Raw genomic sequence first — 25932 nt, 5'->3', positions numbered from 1 at the left:
TTGCCGGAAATTGAACTCAGGACCTTTGGAAGAGCAGGCAATGCTCTTAACCACTGAGCCATCTCTCCAGCCCCTAGAATTCAAATTCTACTACAGAGCTACAGTACTGAAAACAGCCTGGTATTGGCATAAGAAAAGACAAGAGGACAAATGGAACCAAATAGAAGACCCGGATATCAATCCACACATCTTTGAACACCTGATTTTGACAAAAAGCAAAAAATATCAAATGGAAAAAAAAGAAAGCATATTTAACAAGTGGTGCTGGCTAACTGGATATCAACATGTAGAAGAATGAAAATAGACCCATATCTATCACCATGCACAAAGCTCAGGTCCAAATGGATCAAAGACCTCAACATAAAGCTAGCCACACTGAACCTTATAGAACAGAAAGTAGGAAGTACACTTGATTGCATTGGCACAGGGAACCACTTCCTAAATATAACCCCAGCAGCACAGACACTGAGAGAAACAATTAATAAATGGGACCTCCTAAAACTGAAAAGCTTATGAAAAGCAAAGAACACGGTCAACAAGACAAAACAACAGCCTACAGAATGGGAAAAGATCTTCACCAATCCCACATCAGACAGAGGTCTGATCTCCAAAATACACAAAGAACTCAAGACACTGGTCATTTCAAGAACAAATAATCCAATTCACAAAATGGAGTACAGACTTACACAGAGAACTCCCAACAGAGGAATCTAAAATGGCTGAAAGACACTTAAGGAAATGCTCAACATCTTTAGTCATCAGAGAAATGCAAATCAAAACAACTCTGAGATTCTATCTTACACCTGTAAGAATGGCCAAGATCAAAAACACTGATGACAACTTATGCTGGAGAGGTTGTGGGGAAAAGGGAACACTTCTGCATTGCTGGTGGGAATACAAGCTGGTACAGCCCCTTTGGATGTCAGTGTGGTGATTTCTCAGAAAATTAGGAAACAACCTTCCTCAAGACCCACTAATACCATTTTTGGATATATCCAAAGGATGCTCAATCATGCCACAAGGACATGTGCTCAACTATGTTCATAGCAGTTTTGTTTGTCATAGCCAAAACCTGGAAATAACCTAAATGTCCCTTGACTGAAGAACGGATAAGAAAAATGTGGTACATTTACACAATGGCATACTACACAGCAAAAAAAAAAAAAAAAAAAAAAGAAAAAAAGAAAGAAAAAAAGAAAGAAAAGAAAAAAAATAACGACAGCTTGAATTTTGCAGGAAAATGGATGGAGCTAGAAAACATTATTTTGAGTGAGGTAACCCAGACACAGAAAGACAATTATCACATGTACTCACTCATAGGTGGTTTTTAAACATAAAGCAAAGAAAGCCAGCCTACAAACCACAATCCCAGAGAACTTAGACAACAATGAGGACACTAAGAGAGACTTACATAGATATAATCTACATGGGAAGTAGAAAGTAGAAAAATACAAGATCTCCTGAGTAAATTGGGAGTATGGGGATCTTGGGGGAGGACTGAAAAGGGGAGAGGAGAGGAAGGGGGGAGCAGAGAAAAATGTAGAGCTCAATAAATATCAATAAAAAATTGTTTGGTCATGCTCTTTCCTGCTTTGCCTGGATATCCACAAGAAGTCTATTACCATGGGACCCAAAAATAATGTTTTGGTTCACTGTGTATCTTTATTTTTCAGAAATACCAAGGTCTCAGATCTTTGTAGCATACAGGTAAAAATTCAGGATAAGATGGTTCTTTTTTTAATTTAGAAGTAGATAATAAACCTAGCTATTTCAGGACACTATGGCCACAGAGCTTCAATGACTCAAAAGACAAGGGTTTTAATTTAAATCACAGATGGAAATAAAAATCCTCTAGGATTTTTTAAAACTACATGTAAAATTTTTTTGTGTGTACATGTCTATATGTATGTGGGCACATGTGATTCATGGCCCATATATAGATATCAGAAGAGAACTTGTGGGACTTGGTTCTCTTCTGCTATATGTGTGCTAGGTATCAGGTCTTCAGGCAAGTGCTTTTACTTGCTGAGACACATTGCTGGCCCAGACATCCTCTATGCCAGGAGATCCTTTAGAATTTTAAAATCCAATTTCATCTAAATTTAAAAAAAACAATAATGAAACAAGTAATCTTAGGACTTAGGAGGCTGAGGCAGGATAATCACCATGAGCTTGAGACCAGATGTTTGTGAGGGGTTATGTGGGTGCTGGAAATCAAATGGGGGTTCTCTGGAAGAGCAGCCAGTGCTCTTAACCAATGAGTTATTTCACCTTTAAAAAAATCTGGATAATTTTGAAGTCTTAATGTATTATGAAATAGGACTAGGAATAAATTAAGAATGGCCTCTGAAATCTCACTGAAACACAAAAAGTTTGCTCTGTCCATCAACCATAAATACACCTATTTAAGGGGGAATACTCAAGTTGATTCACTATCACCAAACCACCAACTATATATCAACAAGTTTCATATTAGTGTAGGAAAAAACCCTCCTAAACTATATTTATAGTAGCAAGGTCACCTATCTTCCTTTCCTCACTAGAACTAGGATATGTCACCACCAAATGAAACACTACCTCAATATCTAATATGACAGTAAGTATCAAGAAACTACAAATAAGGTGGCTCTCAGAAAGCCTCAGCAGACTTAGAATTGCCAGCAAAAGGGGGATGCAATAGAAGGAGGCACAGAACAGTTAGAAACAAACAAAACAAAACCAGAAGCTATCATACAAATATAGTCCACAGTCAGGCTGCTTATTATAAATTTAATCCTTCTTTCTTTTTCCTAGGGGTTAAAAGAAAACTGGCTGTCATAAGAGACAGTCCTGGAGAAACAAGATAGCTCAGTGATTAAGAGCACTTGCTATTTTTCCAGAGGACCTGGGTTCAGTACCCAGCTCACCACCATCTATAGCTCCATTTCTAGGGCATTCAAACTGGTCATACAAGTCAGACACACACATACAAACACGTAAACACTCAAGACACACAAAACTTTAAATTAAAAAATGTGAGTACTAAAAAGAATCACCATTGTCTGTCGCCTAAAGTAGTACAGTGACAGACACTCTAAAAGTCTTGGCCACGCTGGTACATGCCTTTAATCCCAGACCCTGTTTCAAAACAACAGCAACAGCAGCTTTCACTAAGAGCAATTGTTTGGATGCTTGGTTGGTTTTTCACAAACAGGGTTTCTCTGTGTAGCCCTGTCCTAGGACAAGAGTGGCCTTGAACTCAGAGGTACTCCTACTTCTGCCTCCAGGGTGCTGGGATTACAGGATAAGCCACCACCACCTACTGACAAATCGTTTAAAACTAGATCTCTAAAAAGGAAAAAGGAACATGAAGGCTCACTGTACTGTATGTATTTTCTATTTTTAAAAATTATTCTTAGGGGCTAGAGAGCTGGCTGCTCTCCCCCAAAAACCTGGGTTCAATTGTATGCACCCACATAGCAGCTCACAACTGTCTGTGTCTCCAGTTCTAGGGGATCTGACACCCTCACATCAATGCACATAAAATGAGTTTAAATAAATTTTCTAAAAAATTGTTTTATTAGCATACATGGCACTCCTGCCCAGACCACAGAAGCAGGACGTGACCTGCCCCGCCGAAAAAGGTACTGACCCACATGGCTAACATAGATAAGAATAATGGGTTAATATAAATTCTAAGAGCTAATAAAAGCCTGAGCTAATGGGCCAATCAGTTTTATAACTTATGGAGATCTCTGTGTGATTTTCTCTGGGACTAAACAGCTGGGAAACAGGGCGGGACAGAAACCCCAAAAAGCCCAGCCCCTCATGTTACAACACATTATGAAATTTTCCTATATGCATAATGTACTTTGATTATATCTGCCCATTGCCCCCCCCCTTTATTTTATCCTTTTCACCCTCCCTGCTGATACTTTTCTAGTACCAAATAGTATCCATTCTTTTGGGGAGAGGGGCTCAAGGCAGGGTTTCACTGTGTTGTTCTGGCTGTCCTAGAAGTTGCTCTGTAGACCAGATGGGACTGGAACTCACAGAGATCCACCTGCTTCTGCCTCCTGAGTGCTGGGATTAAAAGTGTGCACCATTACTGGTCAGCTTTATTCTATTTATATGTGTTTACAAATGTCCATTAAACAAATTAAAACATGAGCCTGGAGAATAGCTCAATGACAGGTTGTTTGCCTAGCATACACAGGCCTTAGGGTTAGTCCCTGATTTCACAAAAGTAATCTGAACAATAAAATATCTGTCTATAGCAGTGATTCTCAACCTATGGGTCGTGACCCATTTGGGGGGTTGAACAACCCTTCCACAGGGGTCGAATATCAGATATTTACATTACATTGAATAACAGTAGCAAAATTATAGTTATGAAGTAGCAAAGAAAATAATTTTATTGTTAAGCATCACCACAACATGAGGAACTGTATTAAAGGTTCACAGCATTAGGAATGTTGAGAAACATTGGTCTATAGATATATAAATCCACAAAGGCCCGGCAGTGGTGGTACACACCTTTAAACCCAGCACTCGGGAGGCAGAGGCAGGAGGATCTCTATGAGTTAGAGGCTAGCCTGGTCTACAAGAGCTAGTTCCAGGACAGGCTCCAAGGCTAGAGAGAGACTCTGTCTTAAAAAATCAAATAAATAAATAAATAAATTCACAAAGCAGCTTGTACAACAATATGCATAACAGAATTATTTACAACAGCTAAAAATAAGACAACCCAATGGTATTCATCCATTTATTAATAATGAAAAACAGTAGTTGGCATATTCATATAATGAAATATTATTGGCAATAAAAAGAAACACTATAGGGGCTGGAGAGATGGCTCAGAGGTTAAGAGCACTGACTGCTCTTCCAGAGGTCCTGAGTTCAATTTCCAGCAACCACATGGTGGCTCACAGCCATCTGTAATGAGATCTGGTGCCCTCTTCTGGCCAGCAAGCATACAGACAGAACACTGTATATATAATAAATAAATCTTTAAAAAAAAACACTATAAACATAGATGAACCTTAATATATGTGAAAGCTAGTCGCAAAGAATCAAACAATGCATGAATAGGCAAGTTCATAAAAGTAGAAAGTACAGCTGGGCGGTGGTGACACACACCTTTAATCCCAGCACTAGGGAAGCAGAGGTAGATCTCTGTGTGTTCAAAGCCAGCCTGGTGAGTTCAAAACAGCTAGGGCTACACAGAGAAACTCTGTCTCAAGAAAAAAAAGTTATAAAAATTTATTGCAGTGGTGGATACACAACTCGGTGTATCTTAGTGTCCAAGTATCTTAGAATTTTTCACTCAGCTTGTTCACACTTCCATTTTAGAATAAGTTATAGTCCAGTATAGGGCTCCTAAGGTAAGACCACACATAATCTTGATAATTTGGTGTCCTGGCTAGTTTTATGCCATTTGAAACAAGCTATGGTCATCTGAGAGGAGGGAACCGCAATTAAGAAAATTCCTCCATAAGATCGGGTTGTAGTGAAACTTGTGGAACATTTTCTTAATTAGTGATTAGTGACCACCCTAGAGTGGTGGTTCTGGGTTCTGTAAGAAGGCAGGCTGAACAAGCCATAAAAAGCACTCCTCCATGGCCTCTGCATCAGCTCCTGTCTTCATGTTCCTACCTTGTTTGAATTCCTGTCCTGACTTCCTTCAGTGATGAACTATGACGTGGAAATGTAAGCCAAATAAAGCCTTTCCTCCCCAACTTTCCTTTGGTCATGGTGTTCCATCATAGCAATAGAAACCCTAACTAAGACACTTGGCTGTTACACAAAAACCTAAAAAAAAAAAAAAGACTTTACAGAATCAATAAAAGGGAAAAGTATTGGGGGCAGTTGTCTCAAGAAAAAGAAAAAAAAAGAAAAAAAAAGAATTAACATGGCCTTTTGGAAACATCCTTAAGACTTTATTTTTAAAAAGTACGTTTGTGAGCCAGGCAGTGGCGGCGCACACCTTTAATCCCAGCACTCAGAAGGCAGAGACAGGTGGATCTCTGTGAGTTTGATGCCAGCCTGGTCTACAAAGCTAGTTCCAGGACAGCTAGGACTGTTAAACAGAGACCCTGTCTCAAAAAAATAAAATAAAATAAAATCACACACACACGTATATAAACCAGACCCAAAGCTCCCATTTAGATCCTTATCCTCACTTTCTCTAAAGCATATTTCTCTAAAACACATGATTCTGGAATATTACAGTTCTAGACACCTTACGAAGGAAATTAAATTTTTATAACTTAAAGAGATAGTTTGTTATCAGGAGCATACATATGTGCATAACAAAGAGGAAATGTCAGTTTAGACCTCACAGAAGGAAATGTTGAGGTTACTAAAACCCAGCAAGGAAGGAAGAGAATCACACCCTGTACCACCACCACTGTAGTCCACCTACTCAATCACCTCCCAAAATAGAAGCAGACTGAAGGGCAAGAGCTGTTGACTCAATTAGCACTCCAGTCACATACCTTGAAGCCCTATCTTCAGAAGCCTCAATGTTATATAAGACTGTACTGCCTTGCTTCACTGCATCCATAGCCATTGGAGCTTTGAAGTAAATAGCACCAGTAGTACCTCTGTCCTCAGACTTCCTGCCCAGCTGCCTTCATCTGCCTGCCTATACTCTATATAATACTCATTACCTGTAATAAGCAATTATTTCCTTGATTAATCACTAATTTATTAAACCCCAATGTGCTAGAGAATATAAAAGATAAGCTCTAAGATGAATAAAATGCGATCCTATATGCCTATCCTTACCTTTTTACTATTGTGAGGTAATAAAATTATTTAATCCCTATATATAACTTTTAGTAACTAAGGTCTAGATTCAGCACAGTGTAGTTTATTTGTCCTTCCTTAGCACTCAACAATTTTGTTTTATTTTTCGAAACAGAGTTTCTCTGTGTAGCCCTGACTCACTCTGTAGACCAAGACAAGAGTTGAAGATAGATAGTTACAGTTATAGTCTTCCTTGTTTACCAGACTCAGAGAAGAAACTCATTAAAGAGGTATAAAGTGTATAAGGTTGAGAGATCAAAAGATAGTTTTGGATGGTAATGCAAGTTAAGATAGAAAGTGAACTAGGTACAAGACTTTGGACTCACCAAGATAGGATAGATAATGGAATATTTTCTTCAAATTTGTCAAATACTAGTAGACAAGACATTGTTAATGTAATCATTGCCTGTATATATTTGTCTATACTTACTGTACTTAATTGTATATAGTTTTTCTTATATTATATTAGTTAAAATACTTTATTTTAGACAAAAAGGGGGAAATGGAGTGATATTTTGTTTGTGCAAAATATACAAATAAAGCGGACATCTGAGTTTGAGGCCAGTTTCATCCACAAAGTGAGTTCCAAGACAGCAAAGGCTACAAAGAAAAAAACCTGTCCTGGAAAAAAAAAAAAAGCAAGCAAACAAACAAAAAAGACTTCCCATTTTGTTCAAAACCTTTATTGGTCGGGCAGTGGTGGCGCACGCCTTTAATCCCAGCATTTGGGGAGACAGAGGCAGGAGGATCTCTGTGAGTTCAAGGCCAGCCTGGTCTATAAGAGCTAGTTCCAGGACAGGTCCCGAAGCTACACTAAGAAACCCTGTCTCGAAAAACCAAAAAAACCTTCATTGTATAAAGGACTCTTCCTAGATTTTTATTTTGGTTTAGTATTTGATTACGTTCCCTCAGCGTTCTCTTTCTAGTTGTACCAAATGTTCTTTTCCTGGTACACATTTCATCAGAAACAGAAGTCCATGTCAATACACTCTTCCTATTCAGTCTTTTCCAGTGTTTATCTTCTATTAGACACAGACATAGGGGATAACTTTGTGCTGGCACCGCACTTCAAACACATCACTCAGAAAACAGCAATATTCTGCCTTTCAGAATTAGTACGGTGCACCCTGCCATATTTGAAGCCTACCTGTCCATATCCTCCAGATTATCAACTGGTGATCCCAACCGGTCACTAAGTCGATGCCATTCTGGTGTGTTAACACAGAAGTGGTCATTGCCAACAGTGACTCTTAAACTCTGCTCCAGAGAAGAATCAGAACACAGACCAGGAGAACGTCTCTACAAATTTAAAAAAAAAAGAAAAAAGAATAACCATATGGTAGTCAACATGAAGACATCTTTATGCCATAAAATGTATTCCCCACTCATAAAATTGTTGTCTCTCATGGTAAGGAACCATTCCGCAACAGAAAAAGGAATTTTAGAAATATCCATAGTTTTGATAAAAGCTTATATTCTTCACTCCTCCAAAAATATGACCGCCTGTTCTTATGGAACATGGGAATAGCCAAGTAAATAAAATCCCTGCTCTCAGGACCTATATATATCTAGCTAAGCGAGGAAAGCCAAAACCAATTTTAAGCACTTCTGAAGGTAGCAATAAGTAGCATTGTCACTAAAACATGAACCATAAAAGACTAAGAAAAAGGAGGAATCACTTCAGATAGGGTGACTAAAGGCAGCATTGCTGAGATGTTGTTATTCAACTTAAGTAAATGGGAAGCTTATAGGTCTTTCAAAGAAAACAGATGTTTCAGGCCGAGCAACATCTCAAGAATGAACTGGAATTCTTTGGGTAACAGAAAAGAGGCCAGTACTGCTGGGGCAATGTGACAGATAGAAGGGAAACAAAATTAATTAGGAAATTTGGATTTGATTCTTGATAAGAGCGTAGGAGGGTTTTAAGAATCAAAGTCATGTAACCCAACTATACTCTTCCTCAAGGTGCTTACACTACTCTAAGGTGCTCACTCAAAGCTCACTTCTCAGGAGGCTCTTTCCCTTGAAGTCCTATCAAACACTATAACTCACTGTTGAATTTCACATTTAACACACTACACACCACTGCCAAGACCACAGATGCCCATTAAATGCTTATTAAATGTATAAAGTGAAGGTTTAAAATCAGTTTGGGGGCTCCAGTTGTGAGTAATTATTGTACTTGCAAAGGACCAGACTTTGGTTCACAACACCCACATCAGGCAGCTAACTAGCTCCAAGGGATCCAAAGTCTCCACCAGCACCTGCACTCCTAAGTACATACCCACACACAGGGACATATGTATACAATTAATTAAAAAGACTTTAAAAATCAGTTTGATTGCTGAACACAGAAAAAAAAAACTGGTGAGTAGCAAGGCTAAATTGTAAAGAAGGTAAATGTATGAATCCAAGGAAGAGGTAAGAGGATCGTCAGAGTGCTAGAAGGTGACAGGACATCCTGGTGATTACCCTAAAGGTACACCTAACAGGTTAGATGAGGTAAATGTTCAGATTAGAGGAGAAGAGAAAGGAGATAACAATTTCCTATAGGACAGAGAACTGGAGCAAATACAGTATCCTGAAGAGGAGGGAAGCAATGGTACAATGTTCTACTTTTGATTCCTCTGTAGTGAGGGCTTTGAAAAATCTCCACAATGTGACTAATCAGTTTATCTGTGAGCAGAGTCGTAGCATACATGATTTATACGCTCTCCAAAAGAAAATCTTCACTAACAAAGATGTATAAACTGAGAACAAACAAACCCCTCCACTACATCAAGTCACGGCAGGAACTCTGCTACAACTCTAGTGCTACCTGAGGCCCCAAGTCGGGTTTCTGAGTTCTGCAAGCCCTCCGCTTCGGACCTACACCCACCACCACCACCAACTCATCTCACGCAGCACATTTTAACACTTAACATCGCAGGCTGACAGAACCGAGCAGGAGAACTGAACCACAGTCCCCTCACTTGTAGCTGTGTCACCTCCATCAAGTGACTTGGACCTTTCAGAGCTGAATCCTCTCAGCTGAGCGACAAGGAGTAACAACAGTCATAGCTTTACCTGACGGGGCTGTGAGCACTAAAGAACGCTGGTAGCAGCTGTCACATCGCTAGTTGGCGGGCAGCAATCACAATAATTGATTATGCACACCTCGCTTCTGACAACAGCTCCAAGTGAGACCCCCATGACAGCTAAGGCATCCAGCTTGCTTAGGTTCAAGCTGTCCTGCCTGGCCATCAGGCGTTCGCATGCGTCTCTAAACCCGGGCCTTAAGGGGAATGAATCTCACCAAACCCCAGGGAAACCTCAAGGCGCCAATAAGTAAGGAAGAAATTCTCCTCGCGTTGATTAACTTTTCCACTTAGCGAGAGCGAAAGCCTCTTCCCAAGAAACCGGGCATTGGGTCCCGGGTCCGTTATTGTGTCAACGAGGAGCCCAGGGCTGTCAGGGAGCGGGGCGGACTTGAACATTTGGACTCCAGCATGGAGGCCCCGGCGCTCGGGATCGAGGGGCGACCTAGGCGAAGGGTGGGATTACCAGACTGCCGCCGTCGCCTGGATGGTCTCCGCGGCCGTCCCGAGCGAAGTCGGCGCGGGACTCGCCTCGAAAGCTGCCTCGGAAGCCAGCCAGGCCCGGCGGGTAGAGTCGCCGGCTCCGCGGTGGCGATGGGGAGCCGCGACGGGCGCGCGGCGGGGACGGGGAGCCACGACGACCCCGAGGAGGGGACGGCGAGGCCCGGCGGCCACGGGGCGGAGACGGTGAGGCCCGGCGGCCACGGGGCGGGGACGGGGAGCCGCGGCGACCCCGAGACGGGGACGGCGAGGCCCGGCGGCCGCGGTGGCCTGAGGGCGAGCGGTGCCGGCGGGAGGAGAGCCGCAGCGACGACGAGCTAGAGGGCGGCGGCGAGGAGGGGCGGCGCGCCGGGCCTGAGGAGGAGCCCCCTGAGCGGCCGGGTCGCGAGCCGCTCACGCCGCCGTCCTTCGTCCGGTGCGAAGAGACCGAGGAGCGGGAGCCGCTGCGGTACATGGCTACCGGGAGCGCCGCGGCCACGGGCCCCGAGCGCGCCGCCACAGCTGCAGCCGCCGCCGCCGCCGCCGAGCCCGCAGCGCGCCGCCCTCGCGGCCGGAGCAGCCCCCTCCCCGCCTCCGAGGCCAAGCCGAGCGCGCCCCGGAGGCCCAGCGGTTGGAGGGCGCGGGCACGCGCAGACACACCCCCGCCCTCCCAGGCTCCCCGCGGCCGGACGCGGGCGGCGGCCGCGCGAGCTGAGGAAAGAGTGGGGAGGAGCGCGGAAGCCGCTTGGGCCCCGAGGACGCGCGCCCTCAGCTCCGCAGGCCCCGCCTCTCGGCTCGCAAGATGGCGGCCGCCGAGCCGCCCACTTCCCCTCCCCCGAGGGCCACGTGACTCGGAGCGGACTGGCGCGGTGGGCGGGGCAGTCTGTGCCCCGGCACTGGGTGCCCGTGAGTGGGGTCTCAGACTGCTAGAGCGTGTCAGCGCTTTCCCTGCCCACTGCCAGCCCTTCTAATTTACAGTAAATGATTATCGTGAGAATAGCAGTGACAGCCTCACCTAAACCCCCCGGAGGCTATGAACCTCAACAAGAGCACCCACGGACATCCTCCCGCCGGCAGAGGAAGCCTGTCATTGTCGACTTTCCAGTCCGATAATTTATAGCGGTTTAAATTGAGGATGAGAAACTTCAGGGAGGCGAAACTCAAAGTTGAACAGGTATCAGTAAAATTTCCGAAGTTTTGACCAAGCACGAGGGTGAAATGTTGACGCTCACCGTCAGAGCAATCCATACCTTGACAGGCAGGAAGAAGCCTGTCAATGTTTCAGACATTCAGAATTTCGTCCCCAGACTAGAAGCAAAATTTCCCCACATGTCAGTCTCAGGAATTTGCATCCTAAAAAAAAGAAAAGAGAAGAGAAGAAAAGAAAGGAAAAGAAAAGAAAAAGGCGCCTCGCAACCACTCATAAGTTCCCACCCTCCTCTGGCCTAGGAGGGGTGCAAAGACGTACGTGGAGACATACTCAAACACAGAAAATATAAATAAATCTTTAAAAACTGGAAAGGAGAACAAATAGGGGGTCGGTCAAAACGGGAAAATAGGGACTGGATAGATAGCTCAGGAATTCTTTTCCCAGCACCCACATGGGGGCTCCGAACCATCCAGGACCCCAGTTCAGGGGATCTCACACTCTTCTCTGGACACTAGGCACCCCGTGATGTACAAACAATCATGCAAGTAAAACATTCATATACATAGAATGGAAAAATAAGAAAATAAGTTGACACTAAACAACAGCCTCTTCATATTTTTCACCAGCTAAATACAAATCTGAAACTTGTATAAATTTGTATAAAAATTAGATTTCTGTTTTCAAAGCAAAGTCAAAGCAAAGAAAACATAAATTATAAAATATTTCTAATTACTAATTTATGGTTTTTGTTTTTGTTTTTCGAGACAGGGTTTATCTGTGTAGCCTCTGCCATCCTGGAACTCACTCCGTAGTCCAGGCTGGCCTTGAACTCACAGAGATCTGCCTGCCCCTGCATCCTAAGTGCTAGAATCAAAGGCATGTGCCACCACTGCCACGCTAATTTATATCTTCATGTTTAAAATAGAACCAATTTACATATTTATAAAGAGATGTGCTTACTTCATATTTCAGTATAAAATTTGATTTGTTTATTTTTTGGCATTTTTTGAGACAGGGTCTCACTATGCAACCTTGGCTGGTCTGGAATTTGTTTTATAGACCAGAATGACCTTGTACTCACAGAGATCTGCCTACCTCTGCCTCTCACCTGGCCCCAGTATAAAAATTTTACCAGCTGTATTTCCTTACATACAGCTCACTTTATCCTATATAATTGATATGATTTTTTAAAATAAAATTTATTTTAATGAAAAAGTTAATCCAACAGAGAGGTATGTGCCCCATCTTCATCATACTATCTAGGTATTTAGCTATCTACACTACCATAGAATTTAAGTAAAGGTGAGAAAAGATAAATTACAATGTGTAGTTACTTGAAGTCAATGCTTATTGTGTGTACTAGGGTCTCAGTTACTGGAGGTGTAGTGATATTGTTCATGTTTTAACAAATAAAGCTTAGCTAGAGCAATAAGACAACAAAAGGAGATCCATGCCATGTAGCCACCTGAGGGCAAAGATGTAAGCTGTCAGTTAGAACTTGCTGGTAGGCCATGAGCCTTGTGGTAAAATATAAAATAATGGAAATGGGCTAATTCTAGATATAAGAGCTAGCTAGAAATACATTTAAACCATTGACCAAACAGTATTGCAAATAATATAGTTTCTATGTGATTATTCTGTGGTCTGGGTAGCCAGGAACAAACAAACAAGCAGCCTCTCCTACTACAAATTGACGCTCAATGTGGGGCTCAAACCCATGATCCTGAGATTAAGAGTCTCATGCTCTACCAACTGAGCTAGCTGGGCTCTGCTTGCTGGTGGTATGCCGCAGCTCCTTTAAGAGAGGTCTTCCTGATTCAGCAGTAGCAAAAACAACAACAAAACAGAGGTTTTCTGATTTGCCAGCACGAACAGCTCTGATTCTTTTGGGAGGTCTGGCTATGGAGCATTTAAATGGGGTCTGTTAGCAGAGTGCTATAACTTGCTTAATGGCAACATAGACTACTGTGTGCCTAAAAACAGGGCAATGTACATGGCTCTCAGAAGTAACAAACATGCATTTGCCATGTTGGACTGGGCAAGCCAACAGGCAGGACTGCAGAGTTGGTCCTAGCCATGCCCACTTAGCATTAAAAAAAAAAGCAATCCTGGTCAGAAAAGTATTACAGATATGCAATAAAAACAGAATCAGATGAAAATGTGTCACAGTGTTGGATAAATGTACATAGGCTTGAGAGAGAGAAGAAAAAGAATATAGAGAGTTATAAAAGGAAGTAAATGGTTTTTAAAAAATAAAACAAAGTCTTTAAAGAGACAGAGTACAGTCATAGATTAAAAGGAGTAAAGAAAAATAAACCATGTAAAGATAGAATAGATACAGAGAATCTAGATTATGTACATTCTTGTGTTTCTCTGAATTTTTTGACTGTGAAGGAGCTAAGAACAGAGAGACATTTCATTATACAGACTGCTAAGCTAAACCAACATATGTGCTCTAAAGGTATCATGACTTCAGAATTTGGGTCTAAGGATTTGTACTTTGGAAAGAGGTTCTTCTTTTGTTTCCACAGAAGATGAGAACCTGTGGATTCCTTCCAAACTAATATGGTTTGATGGACTAAGACCCCCCAAAAAGGTCTCCGTAAACAACCCCAAAAATTACTTCAATGAATAGCAGGAAGTAGTTTGGAAAGAACTAAGCCAAAATTCCCAAATATGGTTTATAAATGTTTGTTTACATTTAAAGGGGGATAGGCTATAGATATGAATACTTTGCATTGGTGTGGATCTTAGTCTATTGATGCAAATTTGAGGTCAATTTTGTTATATGTATATTTCTGCCCTTGATTAAGATATCGTGTTTGTGCAGCTCATGTAAAAATGTATAATTAATAAATAAATACAGGTTAATAGATAGTCATCTATAATAGTCAAGCTTGTAGTCATGTTAGTTAGGTTTTCTAAATATACAAAGATATATTTCAGATGGATAAATATTCTTTAAATCTTTCGAAGATCTGGGTTTTATTTATTAAGACTGATTAGAGTTTGTGCTACAATGAAGGCCTGTCTTAAATTTGATCTGTGTCAGAGGATGACCTTGAATTCCTGCTCCTCCTGCTTCTACTTCCCAGATGCTGGGAATGTAAACATAGACTAGTACTATTTAGAATCAGAATTACATTCCAATCAGGGTTTGCTATACTAGTATTAGCATTAGTATTTCTCCAAAAATAATTTTTTTTATCAGAAAGGCAAGTCTCTATAGTATATAATCAGAGAAACTCTGCTCCTTGCCCTCCATTCCTGCTCCACGCAGAATTGTTCCTGTGTCCTGTATGACCATGTTTGCAGAGCGCTTCACTTTCTAAAGACTTTTTGGTATCGAGAGCAGTGTTACTGCTGCTGTGCACACGTCTAGTCCAGTGTTACTGCTGCTGTGCACATGTCTAGTCCAGTGTCTTACTGCTGCTGTGCACATGTCTAGTCCAGTGTTACTGTTGCTGTGCACACGTCAAGTCCAGTGTTACTGCTGCTGTGCACATGTCTAGTCTAGTGTCACTGCTGCTGTGCACATGTCTAGTCCAGTGTTACTGCTGCTGTGCACACGTCTAGTCCAGTGTTACTGCTGCTGTGCACACGTCTAGTCCAGTGTTACTGCTGCTGTGCACACGTCTAGTCCAGTGTTACTGTTGCTGTGCACACGTCTAGTCCAGTGTTACTGCTGCTGTGCACACGTCTAGTCCAGTGTTACTGCTGCTGTGCACACGTCTAGTCCAGTGTTACTGCTGCTGTGCACACGTCTAGTCCAGTGTTACTGTTGCTGTGCACACGTCTAGTCCAGTGTTACTGCTGCTGTGCACACGTCTAGTCCAGTGTTACTGCTGCTGTGCACACGTCTAGTCCAGTGTTACTGCTGCTGTGCACACGTCTAGTCCAGTGTTACTGTTGCTGTGCACACGTCTAGTCCAGTGTTACTGCTGCTGTGCACATGTCTAGTCCAGTGTCTTACTGCTGCTGTGCACACGTCTAGTCCAGTGTTACTGCTGCTGTGCACACGTCTAGTCCAGTGTTACTGTTGCTGTGCACACGTCTAGTCCAGTGTCTTACTGCTGCTGTGCACACGTCTAGTCCAGTGTTACTGCTTCTGTGCACACGTCTAGTCCAGTGTTACTGTTGCTGTGCACACGTCTAGTCCAGTGTTACTTCTGCTGTGCACATGTCTAGTCCAGTGTTACTGCTGCTGTGCACACGTCTAGTCCAGTGTTACTGCTGCTGTGCACACGTCTAGTCCAGTGTTACTGTTGCTGTGCACACGTCTAGTCCAGTGTTACTGCTGCTGTGCACACGTCTAGTCCAGTGTCTTACTGCTGCTGTGCACACGTCTAGTCCAGTGTTACTGCTGCTGTGCACACGTCTAGTCCAGTGTTACTGCTGCTGTGCACACGTCTAGTCCAGTGTCTTACTGCTGCTGTGCACACGTCTAGTCCAGTGTTACTGCTGCTGTGCACACGTCTAGTCCAGTGTTACTGCTGCTGTGCACATGTCCAGTCCAGTGTTACTGCTGCTGTGCACACGTCTAGTCCAGTGTTACTGCTGCTGTGCACACGTCTAGTCCAGTGTCTTACTGCTGCTGTGCACACGTCTAGTCCAGTGTTACTGCTGCTGTGCACACGTCTAGTCCAGTGTTACTGCTGCTGTGCACATGTCCAGTCCAGTGTTACTTCTGCTGTGCACATGTCTAGTCCAGTGTTACTGCTGCTGTGCACACGTCTAGTCCAGTGTTACTGCTGCTGTGCACACGTCTAGTCCAGTGTCTTACTGCTGCTGTGCACACGTCTAGTCCAGTGTCTTACTGCTGCTGTGCACATGTCTAGTCCAGTGTCTTACTGCTGCTGTGCACACGTCTAGTCCAGTGTTACTGCTGCTGTGCACACGTCTAGTCCAGTGTTACTGCTGCTGTGCACATGTCTAGTCCAGTGTCTTACTGCTGCTCTGCACATGTCTAGTCCAGTGTTACTGCTGCTGTGCACATGTCTAGTCCAGTGTTACTGCTGCTGTGCACACGTCTAGTCCAGTGTCTTACTGCTGCTGTGCACACGTCTAGTCCAGTGTTACAGCTGCTGTGCACACGTCTAGTCCAGTGTTACTGTTGCTGTGCACACGTCTAGTCCAGTGTTACTGCTGCTGTGCACATGTCTAGTCCAGTGTTACTGCTGCTGTGCACATGTCTAGTCCAGTGTTACTGCTGCTGTGCACATGTCTAGTCCAGTGTCTTACTGCTGCTGTGCACACGTCTAGTCCAGTGTTACTGCTGCTGTGCACACGTCTAGTCCAGTGTTACTGCTGCTGTGCACACGTCTAGTCCAGTGTCTTACTGCTGCTGTGCACACGTCTAGTCCAGTGTTACTGCTGCTGTGCACACGTCTAGTCCAGTGTTACTGTTGCTGTGCACACGTCTAGTCCAGTGTTACTGCTGCTGTGCACATGTCCAGTCCAGTGTTACTGCTGCTGTGCACACGTCTAGTCCAGTGTTACTGCTGCTGTGCACACGTCTAGTCCAGTGTTACTGCTGCTGTGCACACGTCTAGTCCAGTGTTACTGCTGCTGTGCACACGTCTAGTCCAGTGTCTTACTGCTGCTGTGCACACGTCTAGTCCAGTGTCTTACTGCTGCTGTGCACATGTCTAGTCCAGTGTCTTACTGCTGCTGTGCACACGTCTAGTCCAGTGTTACTGCTGCTGTGCACACGTCTAGTCCAGTGTTACTGCTGCTGTGCACATGTCTAGTCCAGTGTCTTACTGCTGCTCTGCACATGTCTAGTCCAGTGTTACTGCTGCTGTGCACATGTCTAGTCCAGTGTTACTGCTGCTGTGCACACGTCTAGTCCAGTGTCTTACTGCTGCTGTGCACACGTCTAGTCCAGTGTTACAGCTGCTGTGCACACGTCTAGTCCAGTGTTACTGTTGCTGTGCACACGTCTAGTCCAGTGTTACTGCTGCTGTGCACACGTCTAGTCCAGTGTTACTGCTGCTGTGCACATGTCTAGTCCAGTGTTACTGTTGCTGTGCACACGTCTAGTCCAGTGTTACTGCTGCTGTGCACACGTCTAGTCCAGTGTCTTACTGCTGCTGTGCACACGTCTAGTCCAGTGTCTTACTGCTGCTGTGCACACGTCTAGTCCAGTGTCTTACTGCTGCTGTGCACACGTCTAGTCCAGTGTCTTACTGCTGCTGTGCACACGTCTAGTCCAGTGTTACTGCTGCTGTGCACATGTCTAGTCCAGTGTTACTGCTGCTGTGCACATGTCTAGTCCAGTGTTACTGCTGCTGTGCACATGTCTAGTCCAGTGTTACTGCTGCTGTGCACAAGTCTAGTCCAGTGTTACTGCTGCTGTGCACACGTCTAGTCCAGTGTTACTGCTGCTGTGCACATGTCTAGTCCAGTGTTACTGCTGCTGTGCACATGTCTAGTCCAGTGTTACTGCTGCTGTGCACGCGTCTAGTCCTGTGTTACTGCTGCTGTGCACACGTCTAGTCCAGCGTCTTACTGCTGTGCACACGTCTAGTCCAGTGTTACTGCTGCTGTGCACACATCTAGTCCAGTGTTACTGCTGCTGTGCACACGTCTAGTCCAGTGTTACTGCTGCTGTGCACACGTCTAGTCCAGGGTCACAAAGCCTTCAACAGGCAGGAAGCACACACTTGGGAGACAGCAGCAGGAAGACCAGACCCGCAAGGTCATCCTCGTGGCCTTCCAGAGGTCCAGTCTCAGAAACTATAAACCAAACCAAACAAACCTTTAAACTTCATTTGGGGTAATAGCTCTAGCTTTGAAGCCTAGCAGGTTCAAGGGTCGGCTGGCTTCTCCTCAGCCCTGCCTTTACTCCCTGGAGTTCACTCCTCTTCTCTCTCTGCCTGGTGGCCATTTCTGACAGCAAGGTTTGAAAGAAAGAGGTCAAAAGAACAAGGCCTTTCCCGGGTGGTGCAGGATGCTGTTGTCTTTCAAAATCATTTCCTAAAAATGCATCTATATGGCTATCTTACAAATGATGGCTTTTTTCTCGGCTGTCACCTTGGTGGGTTTTTTAAAAAGGCAATGCTTACCTTTAATCCCAGTACTCCAGAGGTAGGGACAGACAGATCTCTGAGTTTGAGGCCAATCTGACCTGCATATAAGTTCCAGATCAGCCATGAATAATAATATATAATGAAATGCTATCTTTGAGAAATGCAATGATCCTTTCCCTGTTGACGGCCCATGACTCTCCCTTCCCATCCTTGGCCTTCTGAATGCTCGCTCACTTGGGTGTCTACACTGATGGTAATAGCCCTGCAACTATCTCCCTAGACCACACCTGTGCTCTGCCATCCTTACACATCCCCTTGAAGCCCTGAAGTCTCTGTCTAACTGGGCTCTGGGCAAAGGGGGGAAACCATCTCCCGTCCCACAGCAAAGTGATGGGAGAGGAAATGCAGAGCCCACAGGAAACTCTCCCACACAGTCCTCACTCTCTTACGCAGACTGTATTAGGAATGCTGACTGACCACACACTGTTTCTCACCATGTCCCTTTGAGATGACAGAATGGAGCACCCAGCATCTACTAGGTTGCTTTCTTCCTTTGAGGCCTCTGCTGAAAGGCCACAGACAATAGGAAGAATCTAATTAAAAACCGCCCCTTCTGTTGTCTGTCGTCAATTCAATAAATCCTCACTGGGCTTTGGATGAAAATGGTTAAAACGCTTTCTCACGCCGTGAGCTGAGCTGTGCGCCCCAGCCTAGCTCATCTGCAGACACTCCCATTCCTACTGTGATGATTCGGAGATGGTGCTTAGGGTTACAGGAGGTGGTGAGGCAGGGCTCCCTCAATGGGATTGTGCCCTCAGAAGAGGAAGAGACACAGAAGCTTTCTTCTCTGCCGTGTGAGGTCGCAGAGAGAAGATAACCATCTACACATTTCTAAGGAGTTGAATTGCAAACACCTTGATGTCAGACTTTGAAGAATCTAAATCTATGAGAAATAACTCCATTATTGTTATTTTGAGAGAGGGTCTCACATAGCTCTGGTTGGCTTCACACCTACTATGTAGCTGAAGATGCCCTTGGACTCCTGATCTTCCTACCTCTTGAGTACTTAGGGTTATAGGCATATGAAATCACACAAGGCTCTGTTTTTGTTTTGGAGACAACATCACTCGGTAGCCTAGGCAGGCCTGGAACTTACTGTATAGCCCAAACGCATCGTAGGGCTGCCCTCCTGCTTAGTATCCTTCATGCTAGGGTTACAGATGTGTAGTTCAAGAAATCCATGGATGTTTGGGAAGAAAATTTATTAAAGGATGAAAAAGGGAACATATACACTCATAGACAGAGTGGGAAGTGATGCCGTTGCCTCTTTGTCCACCAAGGAATGATGGAGAAAGCTCCGGACCAGGTCACAGAACGGTGCATCAGAAGCCTTCCACATCCAAGTGAGTGAGTGCGGACACGTCCCCAGCCACCACCATTGCCACTTCAGTTCTTATCCAATCACATAGCAATCCACACCCAGGGCAAGTCACCTCCAAATGTCATTGGCTAAACGGGTCAAGCTCCCACAACAGGTGTGAGATGCTGTGCCCTGCTAAATGTCTACTTTTTAAGTCACTCAGTCTAGGGTACTTTGTAATAGCATTCTGTTATGATCTGAATATGAGCTGCCCCCACAGCATTTCCTTGAAGGCTAGCACTTACCCTGGACCCTTCTTGTATTCCAGTCTCCTACTTCCTGGCCACCATGCTATCAGTCTCTTTGCTCTACCACATCGCTCTACAATGATAGAATAAGTTTTGTAAAACTGAGCCAAAATGAATAATCCTTGCTTAAGCTTTCTTCTCTCGGGTATTTGTCAATGTTTGGAACCTCCAGTTCACAGTTGGAACTTCCCCGCTTGATTTGAAGGCCCCATTCTCCCCACCACCACCACACACCCCCCATGCTGTACCTTTTCAGAGAATCTCTAAACAAAGGGAAGGCACCAAAAAGCTCAGTTCCACACTCCTGGCAGCTACAGTAGCTCAAGTCCCTACCCAAGCATTCCAGCTTGTGGCCATACTTGGACACAAGCCCAGCTTGTGGCAGACCCATCACCACCCCTTGCCTACAGGGTATTTAAGCCCCCAGCTTTGTTCAGGTGCCTGACTTCTGCCTCTTCTACCGCCTGGCTCTCTGGGGTTGGAGGGCTCACCTGGGAGTTGCTTTGCTTGAATAAATCTGTTCTTTTGCTTTTTCAGTTTGGCTTGATCTGGCTTACTGCTTCAGTGGAGAAACCCATTGTGCAGTTACAGAAACCCTATTAGTCATGGCTAGAAGAGGCTGCCCAATACAGAAAACGGTACCAGAGCAAGGGAGTTAATGATGGGGTTTGTTAATGCACCTACAGAACTGACTTTCTGGAAGAATTTGGAAGAGTTTGGGAAGTCAGACTAGATAAACCCTAGACTAATTTACTTCGTTTCATTTATCATGTATGTCCAGGCAGTGCTAAGCATGCACAGACAGCCCATTCATGGCATAACTCCAGTTGTTCCTGTCCTAGGAATCCTTGATGCTTGTGTCATTGCCATAGCCAGCATTCCACAGTCTTCCTCTATGCTGTCTACCCAGCATCTTCTGTGCCTTCCTCTTGGCCTTAATCCATGCACTCCTCCAAGCAGTACTATCTTTGGGTATCTGCCGTCATTCATTCTCATTACACGGCTAAAGTATCTCAAGTGTCGTTGCCATATTCTATAGTTTACTTCCTTCTGTAGATGGAGATGTTTCTTTTTTTTTTATTTTTTTATTTTTCGAGACAGGGTTTCTCCGTAGCTTTTTGGTTCCTGTCCTGGAACTAGCTCTTGTAGACCAGGCTGGCCTCGAACTCGGAGATGTTTCTTAATATCCTCATTGCGCAGCCTATCTATCAGTGTGACACCTAGAATCCTCCTGAGACACGTCATCTCTAACACATTCAGCCACTGTTCTGAGGAGCATTGCATTGTCCAGGTTTCAGAGTTGTAAAGAAGGCAGCTCAAGACAAGTGTCCCATGTACCTGTAATTTTGTTGTTGTCATTATGTCTCTTGCTGACCAAACCTTTCCTAGTGCCTGGAATGCAGCCCTCACTGTCCCTATCTGCCTCTTGATGTCTGAAGTAGTTTCCTCCTTTGAACTGAGATTTCCTCTAGGACAGACAAAGTTGACTGTTTGCTTGAGGTTCTGATTCTTTATGACAATGTTAAGATCCTTGTGCACCCTTCCCATGTGTTATGTCTCAGTCTTTTTTTTTTTTTTTTTTGGTTTTTTTTGAGACAGGGTTTCTCTGTGGTTTTGGAGCCTGTCCTGGAACTAGCTCTTGTAGACCTCGAACTCACAGAGATCCGCCTGCCTCTGCCTCCCAAGTGCTGGGATTAAAGGCGTGCGCCACCACCGCCCGGCTTCAGTCTTCTAGATGTTGACTGTCACATCAAGGCTTTCACTTACTTCCACTACTCTACTTACCATGATCCACACACCACCTAGCTGCATGCCTATCTCCTCATCCTGCAGGGCTGTTGCTGTCATTAACTCCAGGAATATATTGAAGAGTAGTGGTGAGAGGACACATCCCTGCAACACTCCTATGTTATCTAAAACTGATCACTCAGTTCTCCACAGACTTTGACTTATGCAAAGGTATCTTTATAGGCATTATCTAGTATTTTTATAAGTTTTTCTGGGTACCTGTAGAATCTCATTGTTTCCCAAAGTCCTTCCTCCAAATACTATCAAATACCTTTCTATAGTTGATGTAACAGACACGTAAGTCTTTTCTAAATTCTTCGTATTTTTCTGCCGGTTGCCTCAAAGTTCAGATCTGACTTATTGTACTCCTGTTAGCGCTGAATCTGCACTGGGCCTCTGCTAGGATTTTCTTTCTTCTGTCTTTGTTTTTTGCAGGCTAATGGAGGAGGAGATCTTTTTGCTATGGCACAACAGACTAATGCCCCTGTAATCGGAGCAGTCCAGCTTGCCCTTCTTCTTGTGTTTGGGAATTATGACTGAGTGCTTCCATTCCGTGGGAATCACTTCATGTTCCCATATCTCTCTGAAGAGTCTAAGAAGCACCTTGGCCCCTGAGCCTATTGCAAATTGCCTCCAGCTCCTCCACCACAATGTCATCCACTCCTGGGGCCTTCCTGTGTTTCACTCTCTTGATAGCTTCCTCTATCTTGCTCCTGTCAATATTTAATATTTCCTCATCGTCTCTGGTATATGATGTGGGAGTGTCACATATCAATCTGTTGATTTCATTGGTTAAGCAATAAAGAAACTGCTTGGCCCTGATAGGTTAAAACATAGGTGGGAGGAGTAAACAGAACAGAATGCTGGGAGGAAGAGGAAGTGAGCTCAGACTCGACAGCTCTGCTCTCTGGAGTAGAGACGCCATGCTCCCCTCTCCCGGGCAGACACGATTCAGCTCTGACCCAGGATGGACGTAGGCTAGAATCTTCCCGGTAAACGCACCTTGGGGTGCTACACACATGATTGGAAATGGGCTAGTCCAGGTGCGAGAGTTAGCCGAGAAGAGGCTAGATATAATGGGCCAAGCAGTGTTTAAAAGAATACAGTGTCCATGTAATTATTTTGGGGTATAAGCTAGCCAGGCCGCCGGGGTGCTGGGGACGCAGCCCCGCCGCTCCTATTACTACAGGTATATGAGTGGCTGCTGAAGTCTTTCTCATTGTAGTCTATGTTGACAGCATTAGTGTTATCATATAGGGTGTCAAAGTACTGTCTCCATCTTTGCTTTACTTCTCCTGATTCTGTTAATAAATGACCTTGCCCATCTTTAATCACCTGAATCTGAGGAGCACATCTAGCAGTTATCTGTCTGATAGCTTCATAGACAAGATATGCTTTATTATGGAGATATGTTTTATTATTACACATTGGAAAGGAACACAAGTACTTGTGTAAATGACTGCAAGATTATAAACTCAAGTGGAGGGGAAAGCACACAGTAGGTGTACCTTTAGTGCTATCCAGTTTGGCCCAAAAAAATGCATGCTCGGGTACAGACCTGTAAATGACCAATTTATATCAGCCAGATTTCAGACAATGACACATCCAGTAACTATCACACAGGTATGCTTGCCAACAGCAGAGGCAGAAGAAGATTCATCAACAGTTTCTACACAGGTCTACAGAATGAGGCCAGCAGGGCACAACACACATCTACAGAACGAGGTCAGCAGGGCGCATAGGAATGACATACTAATCGTTACAGGTGACTGCAATGCAAGAGTGCAATCTGGAGAAAGAACGGACTATCGTGTCATGGGAATGTATGGATTCGGACAAAGGAATGACTGCGGGGAACAACTGCTTGACCTCTGCTAGACAAATGATTTATCCATATCCAACACAAAATTCAAACGGGCCAAACAATCAAGATACTGGACATGGGCATCCCCTGACAAACGCACACACAGCCAAGCTGACTACATTCTAGTCAGCAGGAACCTCTTATCTAACATCCAAAACAGCCGATCATTTCCTAGCGCTGACTTAGGGTCAGATCACCAACTTGCTATGGCCAACATTCAACTTAGGAGGGGCACGCCAGGCAAGACGAACTGGAAGATTGATCGTAAACAACTGATGAACCCAACTGTACGGAGAGAGTACAGGAGAACCGCTGGAAAAAAGACGAGGGAAATCGTTAAACAGCACTTTACAGATATAGAGAGCAAATGGGAGAAAATCAGAAGAGCTCTCTATCCAGGAGGCTTCAAAGGAGACCCTTGGTTATACAAAAAGGGCAACACCAGTAGAATGGCGTACTACAGAGACGATCAGTCTGGCGGAAGGAAGAAGGAAGCCAAAGAGCAAATGAAGAGGAAATCCACAGGCATTAAAACACTACAACTATGGATCCAGGGAGGTCAGGAGGAGAGCAAAGAAGGACAGAGAGCTGTATATACAGGATATATGCAAAGAGGTCGATTGTTTTACTTAATGAGTGGTTTTTGTGGGCTCTCAGAAGACCAGAACGCTAGTATGAATGTGTTCATGAGGTTGCATGTGAAAATGAAGACTGTTGTGGACCAGACTAGAGTCCACTCCTGTTAAGAAACATGTCTAGTGGCTGGAGAGATACCTCAGAGGTTAAGAGCACTGACTGTTCTTACAGAAGTCCTGAGTTCAGTTCCCAGCAACCACAAGATGGCTCACAACCATCAATAATGTGTTCCTCGGTGCTCTCTTCTGGCCTGCAGGCACACATGCAGGCAGAACACTGTGTACATAATCAATAAATAAATATGTTTTAAAATGTCTAAATTTTATCCATGTCCTGAGACTTTGTAGGAGGCCAAGTTTAAATGTCTCAAATTCATCGGGCGGAAGAAATTTCAAAGCAATCTAAACGTTCAGAATGTGACATGGTTGTTTCTCTCTGCTTTTAATCAGACTTGCGATGAGAATCAGTAGCAGAAAGTAAATAAAGAAGACACGAGAAACTTGTAGTTCAGTTAAGAAAAGCCAGAACAAGTTCAGGCTAAGAGATGCTCGTGAGGGCCAGCCATGATAATCTAAGTCCGGGCAGAAAGAAAGTTCTTTCCTTCCTCCAACCATCATCACCTGGGACTCTGGCCATTGATGAATTTAAATGGAGTCTAGAGTCTCAATACTTTACCCTGAGACAAGGCCTGGCAGGCCGAGGTTACCCGACCCCCACCCAAGAGCAGACCATTCAAAGGAAATGCCTGGCATTCCAAACACTGTAGATAGAAACACCTGCCAGCACTTCACCAGGACACCCCTAGACAAATGTCAGCCAATCAGGGGTCCTGAACCTCAGAGACCCTTCACCCCCACCTTTACTATTATAAAAAACCCAATTCTAATTGAGCTCAGGGCACTCCAGTTATTCCAATACGTTGGATGTGTGGAGAGACCGAGTTTGCAAACTCGATTAAAATAAAGGCTCTTTGCTTTTACATATGGGACTCGGTCTCCTTTGTTGGTTTTTGTGGGGACCCACGGATTTGGGCATAACAATGCTAAGGAGGACGTGGTTTCTGAAAATATCAGCAGCGTTCAAAAGACGACTGAGTGTGGTGGTGCGCGCCTTTAATCCAAGCACTGTGGAAGCAGAGACAAGCAGATCTCTGTGAGTTCAAGGACAGCCAGGGCTATAGAGAGAGACTCTGTCTCAAAAAAAATGGGGTGGGGCTGGAGAGGTGGCTCAGTGATTAAGAGCATTAGCTACTCTTCCAAAGGATCCAGATTCGATTCGCAGCACCTATAGGGTGGCTCACAACTGCCCACAACTTCAGTATCTTTTGTGGGCATCAGGCACACACATGGCACACATATATACATGCAAGCAAAATACTCAAACACAAAAGTAAATAATTTTTAAAAAGAAACAAAGTAGCTTGCATCAGAAGATAGGAAACATGTCCAA

General features: G+C 44.2%; 1 protein-coding gene across 3 annotated transcripts in view; it reads right to left on the bottom strand.

Moving 5' to 3' along the window:
- Znf318 (zinc finger protein 318) overlaps positions 1–11118 on the bottom strand; it is a 39494-nt gene extending 28376 nt beyond the window's left edge. For all 3 annotated transcript variants that reach the window (XR_012911362.1, XM_075980769.1, XM_075980768.1), the window contains exons 1-2: positions 10333–11118; positions 7937–8088 (exon numbers count right to left, since the gene is read on the bottom strand). Coding sequence is in view for 2 of the 3 variants with exons in the window: in XM_075980769.1 (XP_075836884.1) it covers positions 7937–8088; positions 10333–10821 (641 nt within the window). In the remaining variant the exon portion in view is untranslated. The remainder of the gene's footprint in view (positions 1–7936; positions 8089–10332) is intronic.
- Positions 11119–25932: the final 14814 nt, after the last annotated feature.

The sequence above is a fragment of the Microtus pennsylvanicus genome, chromosome 7, assembly GCF_037038515.1.
Source record: "Microtus pennsylvanicus isolate mMicPen1 chromosome 7, mMicPen1.hap1, whole genome shotgun sequence".
NCBI classification, from domain to species: Eukaryota; Metazoa; Chordata; class Mammalia; order Rodentia; family Cricetidae; genus Microtus; species Microtus pennsylvanicus.
The sequence above is the reverse complement of the archived record's forward strand: the minus strand, read 5'-3'. Positions and strand labels throughout refer to the sequence as shown.